Source organism: Oncorhynchus keta, chromosome 10 (assembly GCF_023373465.1).
Source record: "Oncorhynchus keta strain PuntledgeMale-10-30-2019 chromosome 10, Oket_V2, whole genome shotgun sequence".
Taxonomy (NCBI): Eukaryota; Metazoa; Chordata; class Actinopteri; order Salmoniformes; family Salmonidae; genus Oncorhynchus; species Oncorhynchus keta.
In genome coordinates, this window is record NC_068430.1 from 38270024 (window position 1) to 38289338 (window position 19315).

Here is a 19315-nt window from a genome sequence, read left to right on the forward strand (position 1 = left end):
CTGCAATAGCATCAAATAGTCCCCGCGATATGCAACTGTTCAGGGAAGTCAGGAACGAATAGACACAGTCAGTCAGGAAAGCAAAGGCCAGCTTTTTCAAGAAGAAATTTGCATCCTGTAGCTCTATCTCCAAAAAGTTCTGAGAAACTGTAAAGTCCATGGAGAACAAGAGCACCTCCTCCCAGCTGCCCACTGCACTGAGGCTAGGCACCACCGATAAATCCATGATAATCGAAAACTTCAACAATCATTTCCCAACGGCCGGCCATGCCTTCCTCCTGGCTACTCCAACATCGGCCAACAGTTCCGCCCGCCCCCCGCAGCTACTCGCCCAAGCCTCCCCAGCTTCTTCTTTCCCCAAATCCAGATAGCAGATGTTCTGAAAGAGCTGCAAATCCTGGACCCGTACAAATCAGCTGGGCTTGACAATCTGGACCCTCTATTTCTGAAACTATCCGCCGCCATTGTCGCAACCCCTATTACCAGCCTGTTCAACCTCTCTTTCATATCGTCTGAGATCCCCAAGGACTGGAAAGCTGCCGCGGTCATCCCCCTCTTCAAAGGGGGAGACACCCTGGACCCAAACTGTTACAGACCTATATCCATCCTGCCATGCCTATCTAAGGTCTTCGAAAGCCAAGTCAACAAACAGATCACTGACCATCTCGAATCCCACCGTACCTTCTCCGCTGTGCAATCTGGTTTCCGAGCCGGTCACGGGTGCACCTCAGCCACACTCAAGGTACGAAACGATATCATAACCGCCATCGATAAAAGACAGTACTGTGCAGCCGTCTTCATCGAACTGGCCAAAGCTTTCGACTCTGTCAATCACCATATTCTTATCGGCAGACTCAGTAGCCTCGGTTTTTCTAATGACTGCCTTGCCTGGATCACCAACTACTTTGCAGACAGAGTTCAGTGTGTCAAATCGGAGGGCATGTTGTCCGGTCCTCTGGCAGTCTCTATGGGGGTGCCACAGGGTTCAATTCTCAGGCCGACTCTTTTCTCTGTATATATCAATGATGTTGCTCTTGCTGTGGGAGATTCCCTGACCCACCTCTATGCAGACGACACCATTCTGTATACTTCTGGCCCTTCCTTGGACACTGTGCTATCTAACCTCCAAACGAGCTTCAATGCCACACAACACTTCTTCCGTGGCCTCCAACTGCTCTTAAACGCTAGTAAAACCACATGCATGCTTTTCAACCGTTCGCTGCCTGCACCCGCACGCCCGACTAGCATCACCACCCTGGATGGTTCCGACCTAGAATATGTGGACATCTGTAAGTACCTAGGTGTCTGGCTAGACTGTAAACTCTCCTTCCAGACTCATATCAAACATCTCCAATCCAAAATCAAAATAAAGCTCTGCCTTATCTCAGTTCACTGGTCACGATGGCAACACCCACCCGTAGCACGCACTCCAGCAGGTGTATCTCACTGATCATCCCTAAAGCCAACACCTCATTTGGCCGCCTTTCCTTCCAGTTCTCTGCTGCCTGTGACTGAAACAAATTGCAAAAATCGTTAAAGTTGGAGACTTTAGTCTCCCTCACCAACTTTAAACATTTGCTATCTGAGCAGCCAACCGATTGCTGCAGCTGTACATAGTCCATCGGTAAATAGCCCACCCAATTGACCTACCTCATCCCCATACTGTTTTTATTTATTTACTTTTCTGCTCTTTTGCACACTAGTATCTCTACCTGTGCATGACCATCTGATCATTTATCACTCCAGTGTTAATCTGCTAAATTGTAATTATTCGCCTACCTCCTCATGCCTTTTGCACACAATGTATATAGACAATTTTTTTTCTTTTTCTTTTTTTTCTACTGTGTTATTGACTTGTTTATTGTTTACTCCATGCGTAACTCTGTGTTGTTGTCTGTTCACACTGCTATGCTTTATCTTGGCCAGGTCGCAGTTGTAAATGAGAACTTGTTCTCAATTAGCCTACCTGGTTACATAAAGGTGAAATAAAAAAATAAAAAGTTCAGCCCCACAACACAGTAGAAGCCTCATTCAAGTTTCTAAAGGTGGTTGATATCTAGTGGAAGCCCTAGGAAGTGCAACTTCATTCATATCCCACTGTGAATTCAATAGGGCCTGGGTTGAAAATCGACCAACCTCAGATTTCTCACTTCCTGTTTGAATTTCTTTTCAGGTTTTTGCCTGCCATATGAGTTCTGTTATACTCACATACATCATTCAAACTGTTTTAGAACCTTCAGATTGTTTTCTATCTAATATTAATAATAATATGCATATATTGGCAACTGAGACTGAGGAGCAGGCCGTTTACTCTGGGCACCTCTGGGCACCTTTTGTCCAAGCTAAATACTGCCCCTGCAGCCATAAGAAGTTAAACCCATGATGCAATAATTTAGTCAAAGTTATTTCATGATCCACTAAATCAAATGCTGCATTAAAATCTAAAAATAGTACACCCACAAACCTGCCATTATTCATAGCATTGAGCCTCTGGTCAGTTATGTCAACCAATACAGTGGTAGTGGGATGGTTTTTGCGATAAGCATGCTGATTGGCTGTAATCAGATAATTTTCCCATGTACTCCCATATTTGTCTACTCACAATACCCTCCAATATCTTACTGAGTGAAGGGAGTAGATTAATTGGTCGACTATTGGAAGGAGTAATGGATTCTTTGCTGTCTTTCGGGATTGGACACAGTTTAGAATTCTTCCATACATTTGCAAATGTCCCCTTTTCTGGTGACCAATTAAATATGTATTTCAGTGGAGCTGAAATCTCGGGGGCAGCATAGCGAAGTACATTTTTTTCCATAAGTTCATAACCTGTAGATTTACCATTGGGTAATGACTTCAATAGGTTTAATACCTCTTCTACTGACACCATTTGTAGATTCAAAGATCATGTTTTTTTGCTCATAATATGATCATGGAAGAATAGGTGTTTACATTATCGCTCAGTAAATACATTTCTCTTTGGAAAACAATCTGCCAAATGATTGGCAATATCAGCTGGTTTTGTTATTGTCCTCCAGTCAACCTCCACACTAAATGGGCATGTTGAAATAGATGTACCAAGTAAGCCCTTATTAACTGTATTCCATACCTTTTTAGAATCATTTTTACAATCAATAAAAGCATTTTTGTAAAATAGCGTATTTTTCTCACGATTTCATTTAACTGCATATTTACGTAGTGTTCTATAATTCTGTTCATCAATTTCTAGTTTAGATTTGACAAAATGTCTTTGACAAAATGCCTCACCCAGTTCATGATCAATTCATGGAGATGGACAAGCCCCAAATGTACTCTTTCTTACTGGGGCATGATGATCCATTACCTCAGTGAGCAAATCAATAAAACATTCTTTGCCATGATTTAAATCATCATAAATCATCTCCCAGGTAGAGAGAACATGATAGACAGACTGGAGAACACACTGCACAAACAGCTGACGTGTTTGATTTATGGAACATGCTCATCTCTTCACATGTTATGAAATAACATCTGTATCAGTAAAAATGACTTCCCCTCTCTCTTTAATGCACCACAGCTCTATAAGCATCTCCATTCGGGTCGGTGGCTGAGATTTTGTCAGTAGAAGTTTTGTCTACGTTGCTGCTGTGTTTTTTATGTGTTTGGTCAAACGTTTTTCTTGTGTTTGAACTCGGTGACTGTGGTGTGCATGAAACTAGCACTGCGGTGCTGGACGCGGTCCAGTATACGGTCATTGAAATTACCGACTGTGTGAGAGAGAGAGAGAGAGAGAGAGAGAGAGAGAGAGAGAGAGAGAGAGAGAGAGAGAGAGAGAGAGAGAGAGAGAGAGAGAGAGAGAGAGAGAGAGAGGGAGAGAGAGAGAGAGAGAGAGAGAGAGAGAGAGAGAGGTGAACGGTACAGAGTGTACTAGTATGGGCAGCAATAATGTGATCTGAGACTCATTCCAATAAAAGCAGGATGGAATTAAGGAGGGGAGGGGTAGAATGAGAGAATGAGGACAAAAGAGAGAGAGCTAAAGGAGAACGAGACTGTGTCTGCTCATATGTGCGTGTTTGCATATTTGTTTCCCCCCTGTTCCTCCCCACGGAGTCCTCTGGGTGGCGCCTCTGACTTTAACCATCACCCTACAGTCCCACACACAGTATATAACCATCAGAAATTACCATTTGCCACTTAATGCAAACTAACAGTGTGGTATACTCAGTCTCAGCATTCATTTACAATAGGATGGCAGTCTTCTCTTAACATTGTCTGTTGACTCATTACATTTGCCCTCCCATGGGGACACTATGAAGTGGCATTGGGGACACTATGAAGTGGCATTGGGGACACATATATGCCTTTGGTGTTTGAACCCTAAGGAGGGATGTGGGAGGCTCAAGTTTGTGTGGGAGGGAGGGAGAAGGGGGCTTTTCAATAGAGAAAGGAGAAGAGGAGGGGGGCTGAGAGAAAGAGCAAGAGTACACAGTGACAGAATACCTGACCACTGTAACTGACCCAAAATTAAGGAAATGTTTGACTATGTACAGTCTCAGTGAGCATAGCCTTGCTATTGAGAAAGGCCGCCGAAGGCAGACCTGGCTCTCAAGAGAAGACAGGCTATGTGCACACTGCCCACAAAATGAGGTGGAAACTGAGCTGCACTTCCTAACCTCCTGCCAAATATATGACCATATTAGAGACACATATTTTTCTCAAATTACACAGATCCACAAAGAATTCGAAAACAAATCCAATTTTGATTAACTCCAATATCTATTGGGTGAAATACCATAGTGTGCAATCACAGCAGCAATATTTGTGATCTGTTGCCACAAGAAAAGGGCAACCAGTGAAGAACAAAGACCATTGTAAATACAACCGATATTTACGTTTATTTATTTTCCCTTTTGTACTTTAACTATTTGCACATCATTTCAACACTGTATATAGACATAATATGACATTTGAAATGTTTTTATTCCTTTGGAACTTCTGTGAGTGTAATGTTGACTGTTCATTGTTATTGTTTATTTCACTTTTGTTTATATCACTTGGTTTGGCAATGTAAACATATGTTTCCAATGCCAATAAAGCCCTTAAATTGGAATTGAAATAGAAAGGAAGACAGGGAGGGAGGCATGGTGTTTGTTTTAATTTGTAAAATATGAGATATGAAGAGGAGGAAGGGAAATCAGAGGGAGAACATAGGATAGAAAGTTTGTTATGTGACCGACCAGACTAATGGGCCCGCCCCCGGCTCTCTAGTTCCCTCCCTGCTCCCCCCCCCCTCAATTGCTGAGAGAACAGGCTGTTGGTTCACTCCACAGTATCACTGGCTGTGTGTGAGAGGCCCAGAGAGCTAAGGAGAGGGGGGTGTTTAGATCAGTTACAACTCCCAGTGAGAATCACCCAGACAGTGGAGAGGGTGACTGAGGACTGTGTGTGAGAGTGGGAAATAGTCTGGAGCTCAAGGGAAGAGAGAAAGAGAAGAAAGACAAAAGGGAAAAAAGCTGTTCAACTCCAAGACCAATACACAGAGAGAAGCCAGTCAAGGACTGTATCAGAGTGGAACCAAGCAGAGGTTGAGACAGACGCACAGCACCTGGAGAAGGTTCACCCCGACTGAAAGTGACAGAGGTCCACTATTACAACAACCACAAGCCTGGAACGCCAGTCCTGCTCTGAGCTGCTCTTGTTTTTCTCTGGGTGGAAATTCCTCTGAGACGTCACTGCTAGCTAAGCTCAGCTGAACAACCACAGCAGAAGAGGACTCTGGTGTTGTTGTGGTTGTTGGACAAAATAGTGTGTGTGGAGCTAGAGAGAGGAACATGTTTGACTGTATGGAGGCTCTAGGGATGGCCCCTCGGCCGCTCTTCGACGTGTCCACTCAGGGGGCTTGTATGCTGGGCAAGGCCACCCCCTTCTTCCCTGGTCTGGACCCCTTTGCCTGGGGTGGGACAGCCAGTGTTCAGTGTAAGTGAAGTATTTGCTCTGTCTCCTCACTCGACTCATCAGACTGTAAAGGCTTGTGTGTGTGCTGTGTGTGTTTGTGCAGAGACACGGTTTTCACTCTCCTCATCAGGCCGTCGGTGTTATTGTGATCATGTGGAAAGAGTGACAATCTCAGTGTGCATGTGTGTCCTTATCGGAGTGCTGGTGTTATCATAGAGCTCTCTCCACAGGAAGAGAACGATTCCATTTGATTCTCAGTGCCCTTTCTCGTCCTCCAGTCTGTTTGTTTATGTGCTCAGTGTCTGGGACTGCATATTTATTCATCATCACATTTGTTTTCTTTTTGAATGACTTCAGATGACTGATTTATCTTTCTCTCACAATATGGGCCCCCTGACCTTGTGAGGTGTTTAGAAGCTAACTACCAAAGTCAAAATGAACGGGGATCCTTAAAAGGGATCACAAGAGGCCCAATGATGACAGCCTATGACCCATTTCAGTAGAGATCTGGGTAACTGATGCAATGTGAATAACTAGGCCTACTTAAAAACATAATTAGCATCTAACTTAAAAGTTCATTTGAGGGCAAAACTGTTAATGAAGAATAACTAGAGCATGAGGAAGTAGGACAATACAGCTTTACAGTAACAACTGAGGCCTTGGGGTATAACAGGGCCAGGTCTCTCTCTCTCTCTCTCTTTTCCTAGAGGCTTTTGCCACTTTGCTAACACACATCATGCCTGTATGAGTGAAAACAATGGGTGTGAGAAAACAAGTTGTTATTGTTATGCAGCCCATCTACCCTCACCACTGTATTTCATATGATAATAGCATACTCTGGCACTGGCAACATGGTGTTTCTGGCATGCTCATTTGAATATGAAAGATGAGGGGGGGGCTTGCCATTGCGCTATAAGAACGTGTTTGGGCAGGGAAGACACAGGAAACTATTACAGATGTTACATTTATCTATTTCATCCAGATGGCCTACACGCTTTTAAGCAAGGCTGTGCCCCTTAGCGCCTTTTGTGTCGGTTTAATAATTGCGACCCAGGCGAATTCTACTTCATGACAGTAGGCCTACACCGTGTGCTGGTTAGTTTAAGTTCTTCAAGGTGAAATGCCTATATATCTTCATTAATCGTGAAGACACCAGGGTTTCAGGCGCTGTCAGCCCCACGGTGTTTCCCGTAATGAAGACGAATGAGCTGTCAGGACGAGCGAGACCACAGCCGGTCTCAACTCGCTAAATACAATCGCCAACTTCTGAGGGGACATGAGGACAACAAAATACTGCTACAGTTGTATTGGACATCGAAACTATGAGCCGTTCTTTATTTGGTAACAGTCTAGGTCCTATAATGTCCTGGCCAAAATGGCCTTATTATTACGTTTCTGTTGCGCAAATGTACATCGTGGCCACCACAACACTTTTTGATTGAAGAGAATGAGATTTATTTTTCCACGAACACTTTAAGTGAATTAAGTTCCGTTTATAAACTACTTTCCTCTGGTCGTACGATTGGTTGCCTTCACAAAATAGTATCTGTTGTTAGGCAGTTTGAGAAAGAGACAAAGATAAGGAGAAAACAGAATAGGTCTAAAGACCACAGAAATGTCCTTTGATAGGCGTGGATGGCCCCGGGCGGGGGAGAGAGAAAAGAGGGATCTAGAGTGTTGAGTGTTCATCTTTAGACCGGTGTTCTGTTTCCATCCTCTGTTCCCAATAACCTCAGTAAACATCGAGAGACAATAACTCGCGAAGAGGCGTAATTCACCCACTCTATTCACACTGGTTAGCCCTCATTGTTGCCAACAGACGGATGAGCTAGCACTGGCTCACGCTTACATTGCCAAACATGGAAAGGTCGGACTAAAATCTAATTTAGAAAGTAGGATAGCATAATAACCAGTAAGAACTCATTCACATTCTCAAAGAAGTGGGTCTTTGTGAGTGTGTTCAACCTGGACTCAGGGGTAGACGTAACATAGTAAAATAAAATCACTGGACACTCCCAATTAGTATATGTTATGTTCCGTATGGTAGCCTATATATTAACTCGTGGATGTCCCTCATCCATTTCGTATGATATTTTATTAATTGCAATTTGTTTTGACTAATGTTAGCTAGGTGGCTAACATTTACTACGCTAGGGGTTAAGCTTAGGAGTCAGACTAAAGGGTTAGTGGAAGGGTCAGCTAAAAAGTAGCTTAAAAAGTAGGCTGATGACATTGCAACTTTTGGGTTGCTAGACGTTCGCATTATACCACGCACCCTACTTTCCTTTTTGCCTTAAAGATACTCCGACATGATCTGGTTGCTAAAATTTGAATAGTTCGCCTAATTTCAGTTTATGTGACAAAACAAACAAGTATAGTGTAGAGAATTATTGTACTATCTAAACCGCTGCGAAATATATTTTCCATAAACATAAATATTGTATTTTCAGTTGTTTGAAGCTGGTGTACGAAACCAAAAGTTAAAGATCCGAAAAGGAAACTTAAGAATGGGAAGTATAGAAATACCGCAAATAGAACATATGTACTGCTTCTTAGACTTGCTTTCAATGAGAATGACAGATCTATAACATACATTTCTGTGAATTTGGTTGTGTTGACCAAAAATGTACGTATTACAGCTTTAAGTAAACTTCTGTCTTATATAGCCATACCAAACTTAGCATGTCATACTAATTTTTACATTACTATGTTAAGTCAAGTCTATGAGACCAGGCTGGTGTGTTTGATGTTTTTTGCCCTTGGAAGCTGAACTACAGTGTGTCATTGTTTAGCATAGACAGAAAGGAGGTCAATGATAGATTGACAGGCTTGTCAACAACAAACGAGGCCATCACTTTTTCACAAAAAGACAACCCAAGCTCATTTTCAGCTCTATGACTTCGACACACCGCATTGTGTTTTATTAGAATTTGACAAGGTAAATATTCTGAAGGCTGTAGGTCTTTCTCATATATCATCAGCAGAATAGAACATTTGGCCTACAGGAGAACACAACGCATCAGCACTAGTATCAACAACACAGCCAACCTATGATGGATCTGCCAGGGGGTAGATTGGAATAGAGGCTCTGCCACAGTGTGGAACTTGGTCATGTTACTTCTCTAAATTCTCATAATCAGGGATAGGCATTCAGGCGGCCCTAGTGTGTGTGTGTGTGTGTGGCCAGTTTTCCTGTTTTCTGTTGTTTTTAGTTCAGGACCTTTCTGCCTCCCTTGGTTTCAATGTCAGGCGTAATGGAGAGAGCACAGACAGGCCAAAGTCAGGATCTGTGTGCGTGTGTCCCTCTTTGCACACTAGTTGGTGGGCTTCCTAATAAAGAAAGAGAAAGGCATCATTTTAAACACCATTAAATAAAGTAGACATTGGTATTGTACAGTAATGAAAGCAACACCAAACAAGGACTATACATGCCATTATTTTGAATTCTTAAGAGTGTGCTGCTGTATATGTGTGTCCGTCTCACTGAATCATGCATACAGTATCTCTCGGATCTTGTGTCTTGTCAGAATACGTCAACGTCATTTGTTTGCCTTTAATGAAGGCCTTTAATTATTCAATTATAATTACAAAAGGCTCAATTAAGAGATTAGACTGCCTGCAGGGGACAGGGCAGCAAGAAGAGAGGGATGAAAGGGGGATGAATGGGGGTTTGATTAGGGATTAAGATTGACCCCCTACAATTCCATCCCTTCTTCTGTATTCGGGGGGTTTCGTCCTTTCATCAGAGAATAGGCCAGCATGTCTTCTCTGGGAGTGATAATACTAATCCTTTGTCTCTCTCTGCTTCTCTCCTCTCTGCCCTTGATGTCTTATTCACTACCAGCTTGAAGGTCATATGGCCACATTGTACGTGTCATAACTATGTTAGGAAGCTCAGGTGAAATAGGATTAAATGATAGTTTGTCTTAAAATGCTGTGCCTTTGTAACAGTATAGCTTCCGTCCCTGTCCTCACCCCAACATGGGCTCGAACCAGGGACCCTCTGCACACATCAACAACAGTCACCCATGAAGCATCGTTACCCATCGCTCCAAAAAAAGCCGCTGCCCTTGCAGAGCAAGTGGAACCACTACTTCAAGGTCTCAGAGCGAGTGACGTCACCGATCGAAACGCTGTTAGCACACACCACCGCTAACTAGCTAGCCATTTCACATCGGACACACCTTCAGGATTAAACAATATGGTTACAGATTAACTGTAAAGTCAGAATATTTCTCTAAGAAAATTTGGAGAGGCAGGATGAAATCTACATTGCAGCATGTAGAGTAATACATTAGCATAAATGTACTTTTTTCATGGTCAAATAAAAATGGAAAAATACTTTGACACTCACAGGTATATGTTTTTAGTTTCCATAGTAACACATGCATGCACAAAGGCAACAGGTTGTACAGTAAGAATTTACACAAACATACTTGGGCCAGTTTGATTAAATCTGTCTAAAACAAGGATAGGGAGACAGAGTGAAATACTATATGTGAGGTAGATGGTAGTTGAGAGAGTTTAGAGGGAGAGTGAGAGAGAATACATCCCATAGACGGTGTGTGTATTTGTGTCTGTGGTGTGTGTGCTTTTGTGTGTCTGTCTCAGTGCTCAGACGGCTGTCCCTGTTTGTGCCTGCACAGATTTCACAGGCCCCTGATGGAATTCAGTAATAGCATTTTATAGCTTGTCTTCAGTGGGCAAGGGAACACAGTAAATAATATTGGTTGTCCATGGTGCGTACACTCCTATGCGTCCTGCACAGTGTCCTGGGACACCTCTGGGCTGGCTTTGTCATAGTGTCATTGGGCAAGGGCCAGTGGGAGAAGGACCCAGTCAACCCTACCTTTTGTATTAGTCTGTAATTGTTTTCCAAAGTCAGAGAAGCACTCATTTACATGATATAAAGATTTTCTACGTTATACAAGTACCGGTCAAAAGCTTGGACACACCGACTCATTCAAGGGTTTATCTTTATTTTTACTATTTTCTACACTGTAGAATAATAGTGAAGTCATCAAACCTATGAAATAACACATATGCAATCATGTAGTAAGCAACAAAGTGTTCAACCAATCAAAATATATTTTATTTTTGAGATTCTTCACAGCAGCCTCCCTTTGCCTTGACAGCCTTGCACACTCTTGACTGGTACACTATATTTTGTACAATGTTGGACTGTCGTCAGGCACCTCTCTATGGTTTCTCCCAGATAGACATAGAATGGTTGTAAATGGCGTGACGTGACGCCTCAGGACTACCTGCGTGTGTTAGTGTATGGTCTATCTGTCTGTCTCTGGGAGTGTGTATGTAGCGAAGTTTGGGATCCAACCCCAGAGGAAGTGGGGATCCTGTCTTCCTGTGGCAGGGCAATGCTGAGCAGAACACCAGTAAGTAGCTAGTCAACTGATTGTTACTCTTCAGACAAAAATAACCTGTGCCAAGCTTTAGCTACTGTGCATGTTTGAGTTGCTGTTTGAGTTATTAACTGAGGCCTATTCAGATGTGCTAAACTGGCCGACCACACAAATGGGATTGATTTTGAGTGACTGATTAGTTGATTGATATATTGATGACTGATATGTTGATTTACTGGTTGAGAATCCTGGTCTTAAATTGCTAACGCAAAGTAGTTGAAATGCCTTGTGGGACTTGTAGCTCGGTTGTTTAGATACTCAAACCTCACTCAGTCAGATGAGTGCTTTAGTAATTGTGGTGACTGAACCACTTGTATTGCACTAGGATTAGTGGTTCTTGACAGTAATGACAAATTGTTTCCCAATTTCAGTGTAACTCAAGCAATCTTAAAAGTAATGGGATTAGCTTGGTAGAGTTATTGAAAAGCAGTTACTGTAGTATGAGGAGCAGCCAGGCAGCACTGTAGTGCCTCACCTGTTGTAATGAATAGTCTTTACCATCTAGTCTTGTTCTAGCTTGTCTCAGACTCTGTAATTCCCCTCTTCATTGTGTCATAACAGTCTTTCCCATCCATGGCCACAACACATTGACTTCAATGGTTGGATGTTTGGAAACAATTGAAACGTGTGTGTGTGTGTGTGTGTGTGTGTGTGTGTAGGTCTATGTGTGTTTTTGTCTCAGTGTTGTTGTTCATCAAGGTGGGATTAGGAAGGCATGGCTGTTTGAAGCATAGTGTTGGTCATCTGACAAGAAAGTGTTGTGCGGAAAGTAGGGGTAGTTGGTGAGTAGGGGAGATGAGGGGAGGCCAAATGTTGACTCCGTTTCATAAAAAAAAAGGGGTGAAATAAAAAGGTAGCTTTATGAGGTGTTGTAAAGAAGAAAGGCTGCTTTGTATGCAATGTGAGGTGAATGTGAGGGGCAATCCTGATTTAACAACCGTCCCTAAAAAATACCCCCCCCACCCCACCTCCCCTCACACAGAGAAACCCTGCCTTCCTGTCCATCTCTGTTAGGAGAAAAACATATGGGAGTAAATATTGCATAAAACACTGCAGTTGTATTGGACATATACAGAAGCCAGTACAGATGTAGGATCTTCATTTGAGCCAATCTGCTACAGTAGGAAAATAATCCTGCAGCAACAGGAAATATGAAGTATTATGTGTATTTTAATTAATGTATATTAACAATTAAGTCTGAAATTTCAAGTCTGACATTTCAAAATGGAAATTACAAACTTCAGAAGCCTTTTTAAACCTCAAATACACTACAAGTTGTACATTTCCTAAAAGTTCCCTGCAACAGGGTGATCAAATTAAGATCCAATATCTGTAGGTGAACTTGCAGCATTACTCTCCACATTATCTGTGTGTATGTGTGTGTGTTTGCCGTATAGTCCATGGCTGTGTGTCGTTCTAGTAAGGGTGTGATAATTCCTCTCGGATTGTGTGTGTGCATGCATGAGCTGGTGTGCTCATGTGTTTGTGCGTGTGACCCCCTCTTGCCTGTGCGTTTGGTGTTGCTGTTTTTATGGAGCCATCTCCTGGACGGTAGACTGGTTTTATCACAGGCTTTCCTTTCAAAGAAACTGCCAATGACAGGAAGGGCTCCTCCTCCCAACAGAGCAGGAAGGCAGAGGGGGGAGAGAGGGAGGGAGGGATATGGGACAGGCCAGGGAGGGGGAAGGGAGGTGAGAGAGGATTGGGGGTGTAGGTATTGAACTTAAGACAGCTGACGAAAGGAAGTGCCATTGCTCCACATTTTAGACTGAAATCCCTTCGACCCCCTCCGCGCGCTAACGCATCCACGCACTCTGCATTTCCTCTCCTGGGGTTCAGGCCTATTTTGAGCTCCTGAGTGGCGCAGCGGTCTAAGGCACTGCAACTCAGTGCAAGAGGCATCACTACATTCCCTGGTTCAAATCCAAGCTGTATCACATCTGGCTGTGATTGGGAGTCCCATAGGATGGTGCACAATTGGCTCAGCGTTGTCGGGGTTAGGCCTGGGTAGGCCGTCATTGTTCTTAAATGACTTGCCCGGTTAAAAATGTTAAATCCTTATTGGTTATCTGTAAACATAGGCCTATCTGTTATAGAGAATTAGTCTGTTCAACACCAGTGTACAGCTACAACTCTAGAATGATCCATTAAATCACACATTTGCCCACATCATGCTCATTTCAAAGAGTGAATGGTCATGGTGGAGCATATGGGTTTGAAGACACACAAGGGGATTGTTTTCCTGTTTGTTGGTATATACAGGATGGGATGAGTTAACGTAGTCTCCATTTTCTCCCTCAGATCAGGCTTAAGGTGGTGTTTTTGTGTGTTGTTCCCACATACTGTATGTGTTGTTCCCCTATTTCACACTGAAAGTCACACTGAAAGTCACACTGAAAACCGACACACACATTCCAACATGTTCATAAGCTGAAACCAGGCTACACTCACACACATTCACACGCACACACATTCCACAGCAGACTCCAGAACATTTTGTGAGCCGAGAAGTTATGTAAAAGGAAATTTGCAAACCAAATGAGTCTTTGGAGACCTGATTGCGCCATACTGTAGATTGGAGCACGTCCAATTTAAAACTGAACGCCTACAGTCATGTACCGAGATTTCATTATGTTGGCACAACTGAAGTTTGTGCAGAATCTCATCTCTATAAAATACCATCTCAAAATCAATCATTAGAACTAGAAAAGGCCATGTGACCTGACCAGGAAAAAATGCTATTACGTTATTGCCAGGTATCACTAGGACATGGTGTTTTTCCTTGTCAGATACCTGGGTCAGGAACACTACTTATGGGTCCTAAGTGGCGCAGCGGTCTAAGGTGTCACTAAAAAAGACTGGTTCGATCCCGGGCTGTATCACAACTGGCTGTGATCGGGAGTCCCATAGGGCGCCGCACAATATGCCCAGCGTCGTCCGGGTAAGCCGTCATTGTAAAACAAGAATTTGTTCTTAACTGTCTTGCCTAGTAAATAAAATATAACTTTTTAAAATATACAAGGGAAGATAAACGTAGACAAAATCACAGGATACACCCATAGTAACATCCCATGGAGAAGGTCTGTCAAGCCCACCAGGATGGCTGAAGCCCACCCCTGAGACATCTGAACTGCCCCTTAGTCAATGCGCCCCACTCTGTCGCCCACAGCGAATGAAAGGAGCCCTTCATCACAGCACACATTCAACACGCTACACTGTGTGCGTGTGGGTGTGTGCCTGATATGAAAATGCATTTCTCACCGCTAGGATCCATGTGACATATATGACAAATGGGTGAAAAGTTTGCATAAGGTCTTGACTAAAGCTTCTTCACGGTCCGGCTGTTGTAGCAAGCAAACTGTACTAACGTAGGCTATAGCCTACACGGACAATAAAAAAGAATCATTGTGTAACTGACAAGCTTGTATCTACATTGAGGTTCATTCAGACATCTAATAGGTCTCAAAAGTCAAGAAAACTCTGTAATTAGGTGAAACATGTATGTCAGCCTCAAGCCCCAGCTGTAATAGCGAGCATAGGTAGAGGGAGTTAAGACAGACAGACCTAGGATGCATGGTTGAAAGACAGACAGAGAGAAAGAGGGGGATAGATGGGGGAGTGTGTGAAGGCCAACCGATGGTAGAAAGTGGTGCATGTATAAGTGACAATGAGGGACTATGAAGACTCACTCCCTCCCCTGCATAAAGAAGCCATGCAAAGACAAGAGGGAATTAGGAGTAAAATTATACGGAATTGTGATGGCTCTGCTGTACCTGCCCCTCCCCACCCACACCCACCATCAACCCACCTCATAGCCTAGGCTGACACACGGCACTCAGGATGGGGATTGTCACACTAATTGAGTCCCAGGCTTCTGGGGGCTGATAAGGAAGGCCTCAAGTTTCACGGGAGCTTTTGTTTTCTAAACAGTGATGTGTCGAGCTGAGACACACTGAAGGAGAAGCAGAGAGAGAGAAAGGGGGAGCAAGAGAGTGAGAAAGCAAGAGAGAGAAAGACAATTAGACCCAACCAAATCATGAGAAAACAAAGAGATGACACATTAGAAGGAATTAACAAAAAAACAGAGAAAACTAGAATGCTATTTAGCCCTAAACAGAGAGTAAACAGTGTCAGAATACCTAACCACTGTGACTGACCCGAACTAAAGGAATACTTTGCCTATGTTCAGACTCAGTGAGCATTTCCTTGCTCTCAAGAAAAGATAGGTTATGTGCACACAAAATGAAGTGGAAACTGAGCTGCACTTCCTAACCTCCTGCCAAATGTATGACCATATTAGAGATACATATTTCCCTCAGATTACACAGATCCACAAATAATTCGAAAAGAAATCCAATTTTGATTAACTCCCATGTCTATTGGGTGAAATACCGTAGTGTGCCATCACATCAGCAAGATTTGTGACCTGTTGCCACAAGAAAAGGGCAACCAGTGAAGAACAAACACCATTGTAAATACAACCCATATTTATGTGTATTTATTTTCCCTTTTGTACTTTAACTATTTGCACATCGTTAAAACACTGTATATAGACATAATATGACATTTGAAATGTCTTTATTATTTTGGAACTTCTGTGAGTGCAATGTTCACTGTTAAAGTTTTTTATTGCTTATTGTTTATTTCACTTTTGTTTATTATCTACTTCACTTGCTTTGGCAATGTTAACATATGTTTGCCATGCCAATAAAGCCCTTGAATTGAATTGAAAGAGGGGGAGTGCGAGAGAGAGCAAGAGAGAGATGTGTAGAGCTGAGAAGACACACTGAAGGAGAAGCAGAGAGAAAGAAAGAAAGAGGGAGCGAGAGAGAGAGAGAGAGAATGAAAGGAAGAAAGAAAAAAGGTGAACGCAATAGAGCGAGAGATAGAGAGAGAGCAAACTGCAGCTAACTAAAGCACCAGGGTAGACACCACTTTTGCACAAAGTGAAAAGGTGGAAGAAGGAAGGTAGAGGGATAAACAAGGATGGAGAGAGGGAGGTGGGAGAGAGAGAGGGATAAAGTGAGATGGAAGGAGTTGTGAGGGGTGGAGCTGGTCTAAATGCTTGTCTAGGGGTAGTCCTATGGATGCTGATTGATGTAGTGACACGCTGTGAGGTAAGCCCTGGGCGAAGAAAGAGACAGAAGGAGAGAGAGAGGGGCATTTTTTCAGGCTGAGGCTCAGAGGCTGGGCTCAGTTCAGGATGATGACAGATCCAGGCTCTCTCGGTCTCTTCCAGCCAGGTGGAGCTGGGATTGTCCCAATCTATTTCTCTGTGTTCTCCTGTTTTCCCTCACACCTTCTGTGCCCTTTCCCTTTTCTCTGTCTCCCTCTCTCCCTTTATCTTGTGTCCTGTTGTCTTCTCCCCCTTTTCTGTCTCTCCCTCTCTCCACCTCTCCCCCCTCGCGTCAGACATTGTCAGTCACTACCTCTCCCCTGGCGCCACATGCAGCTCCTCCGTTTAAATAGGAGCTTTTTTTCTGGGTCTTTCTTTCATTGTAGTGTTACTACATAAACAGAAAACAGCACTCCGGTTACAGTGTCCTTCACTCAGCACCAACCCACTCCCACCTCCACTACCTGTCTCTACTGACAGCATGCGCGTCCCAAAAGGTACCCTATTCCCTATATAGTACTCTAATTCCCTATATAGTACTCTAATTCCCTATATAGTGCTCTAATTCCCTACTATATAGTGCTCCAATTCCCTATATAGTACTCTAATTCCCTATATAGTACTCTAATTCCCTATATAGTATGTACAGTATGTACAGTATGTATATACATGTAGATATATGTATATGTATATGTATATACTGTATTCAATACCATCAACTGCATCTTGCCTATGCCGCATGGCCATCGCTTATTCATATATTTATATGTACATATTCTTATTCATCCCTTTACATTTGTGTGTATAAGGTAGTCGTTGTGAATTAGTTAGATTACTTGTTAGATATTACTGCACTGTCGGTACTAGAAGCATAAGCATTTCGCTACACTCGCATTAACATCTGCTAACCATGTGTATGTGACCAATACAATTTGTTTTGATTTGATATGTCAAATAGGAGTGGCAATATCGTTCGCTATTATCCTGGTAGTGGTGGAAGTACACTGTTAGGCTATTGGTAGCTAGTACTAATGTTAGTGATGGTAGTAGACTGTTAGGCTATTGGTAGCTAGTACTAATGTTAGTGATGGTAGTAGACTGTTAGGCTGTTGGTAGCTAGTACTAATGTTAGTGATGGTAGTAGACTGTTAGGCTGTTGGTAGCTAGTACTAATGTTAGTGATGGTAGTAGACTGTTCGGCTATTGGTGGCTAGTACTAATGTTAGTGATGGTAGTACACTGTTAGGCTGTTGATAGCTAGTACTAATGTTAGTGATGGTAGTAGACTGTTAGGCTATTGGTGGCTAGTACTAATGTTAGTGATGGTAGTAGACTGTTACGCTGCTGATAGCTGGTACTAATGTTAGTGATGGTAGTAGACTGTTAGGCTGTTGATAGCTAGTACTAATGTTAGTGATGGTAGTAGACTGTTAGGCTATTGGTGGCTAGTACTAATGTTAGTGATTGTAGTAGACTGTTAGGCTGTTGGTAGCTAGTACTAATGTTAGTGATGGTAGTAGACTGTTACGCTGTTGATAGCTGGTACTAATGTTAGTGATGGTAGTAGACTGTTACGCTGTTGATAGCTGGTACTAATGTTAGTGATGGTAGTAGACTGTTACGCTGCTGATAGCTGGTACTAATGTTAGTGATGGTAGTAGACTGTTACGCTGTTGATAGCTGGTACTAATGTTAGTGATGGTAGTAGACTGTTACGCTGTTGATAGCTAGTACTAATGTTAGTGATGGTAGTAGACTGTTACGCTGTTGATAGCTGGTACTAATGTTAGTGATGGTAGTAGACTGTTACGCTGTTGATAGCTGGTACTAATGTTAGTGATGGTAGTAGACTGTTACGCTGTTGATAGCTGGTACTAATGTTAGTGATGGTAGTAGACTGTTACGCTGTTGATAGCTGGTACTAATGTTAGTGATGGTAGTAGACTGTTACGCTGTTGATAGCTAGTACTAATGTTAGTGATGGTAGTAGACTGTTACGCTGCTGATAGCTGGTACTAATGTTAGTGATGGTAGTAGACTGTTACGCTGTTGATAGCTGGTACTAATGTTAGTGATGGTAGTAGACTGTTATGCTGTTGATAGCTGGTACTAATGTTAGTGATGGTAGTAGACTGTTACGCTGTTGATAGCTGGTACTAATGTTAGTGATGGTAGTAGACTGTTACGCTGTTGAAAGCTGGTACTAATGTTAGTGATGGTAGTAGACTGTTACGCTGTTGATAGCTGGTACTAATGTTAGTGATGGTAGTAGACTGTTACGCTGTTGATAGCTGGTACTAATGTTAGTGATGGTAGTAGACTGTTACGCTGTTGATAGCTAGTACTAATGTTAGTGATGGTAGTAGACTGTTACGCTGCTGATAGCTGGTACTAATGTTAGTGATGGTAGTAGACTGTTACGCTGTTGATAGCTGGTACTAATGTTAGTGATGGTAGTAGACTGTTACGCTGTTGATAGCTGGTACTAATGTTAGTGATGGTAGTAGACTGTTATGCTGTTGATAGCTGGTACTAATGTTAGTGATGGTAGTAGACTGTTACGCTGTTGATAGCTGGTACTAATGTTAGTGATGGTAGTAGACTGTTACGCTGCTGATAGCTGGTACTAATGTTAGTGATGGTAGTAGACTGTTACGCTGTTGATAGCTGGTACTAATGTTAGTGATGGTAGTAGACTGTTACGCTGTTGATAGCTGGTACTAATGTTAGTGATGGTAGTAGACTGTTACGCTGTTGATAGCTGGTACTAATGTTAGTGATGGTAGTAGACTGTTACGCTGTTGATAGCTAGTACTAATGTTAGTGATGGTAGTAGACTGTTACGCTG

The 19315-nt window shown here is 42.7% G+C and overlaps 1 protein-coding gene across 3 annotated transcripts in view; it reads left to right on the forward strand.

The window, feature by feature from the left end:
• LOC118388652 (retinoic acid receptor gamma-A-like) overlaps positions 1–19315 on the forward strand; it is a 73839-nt gene that overhangs the window by 39980 nt on the left and 14544 nt on the right. Inside the window, exon 1 of one of the 3 annotated variants that reach the window (XM_052526964.1) lies at positions 5296–5952. The exons of the other annotated variants lie outside the window; for them this stretch is intronic. Within the exon in view, the coding sequence (XP_052382924.1) occupies positions 5808–5952 (145 nt within the window). The 5' untranslated portion in view covers positions 5296–5807. Of the gene's footprint in view, positions 1–5295; positions 5953–19315 lie in introns of those variants that run through there. 3 annotated transcript variants of the gene reach the window in all.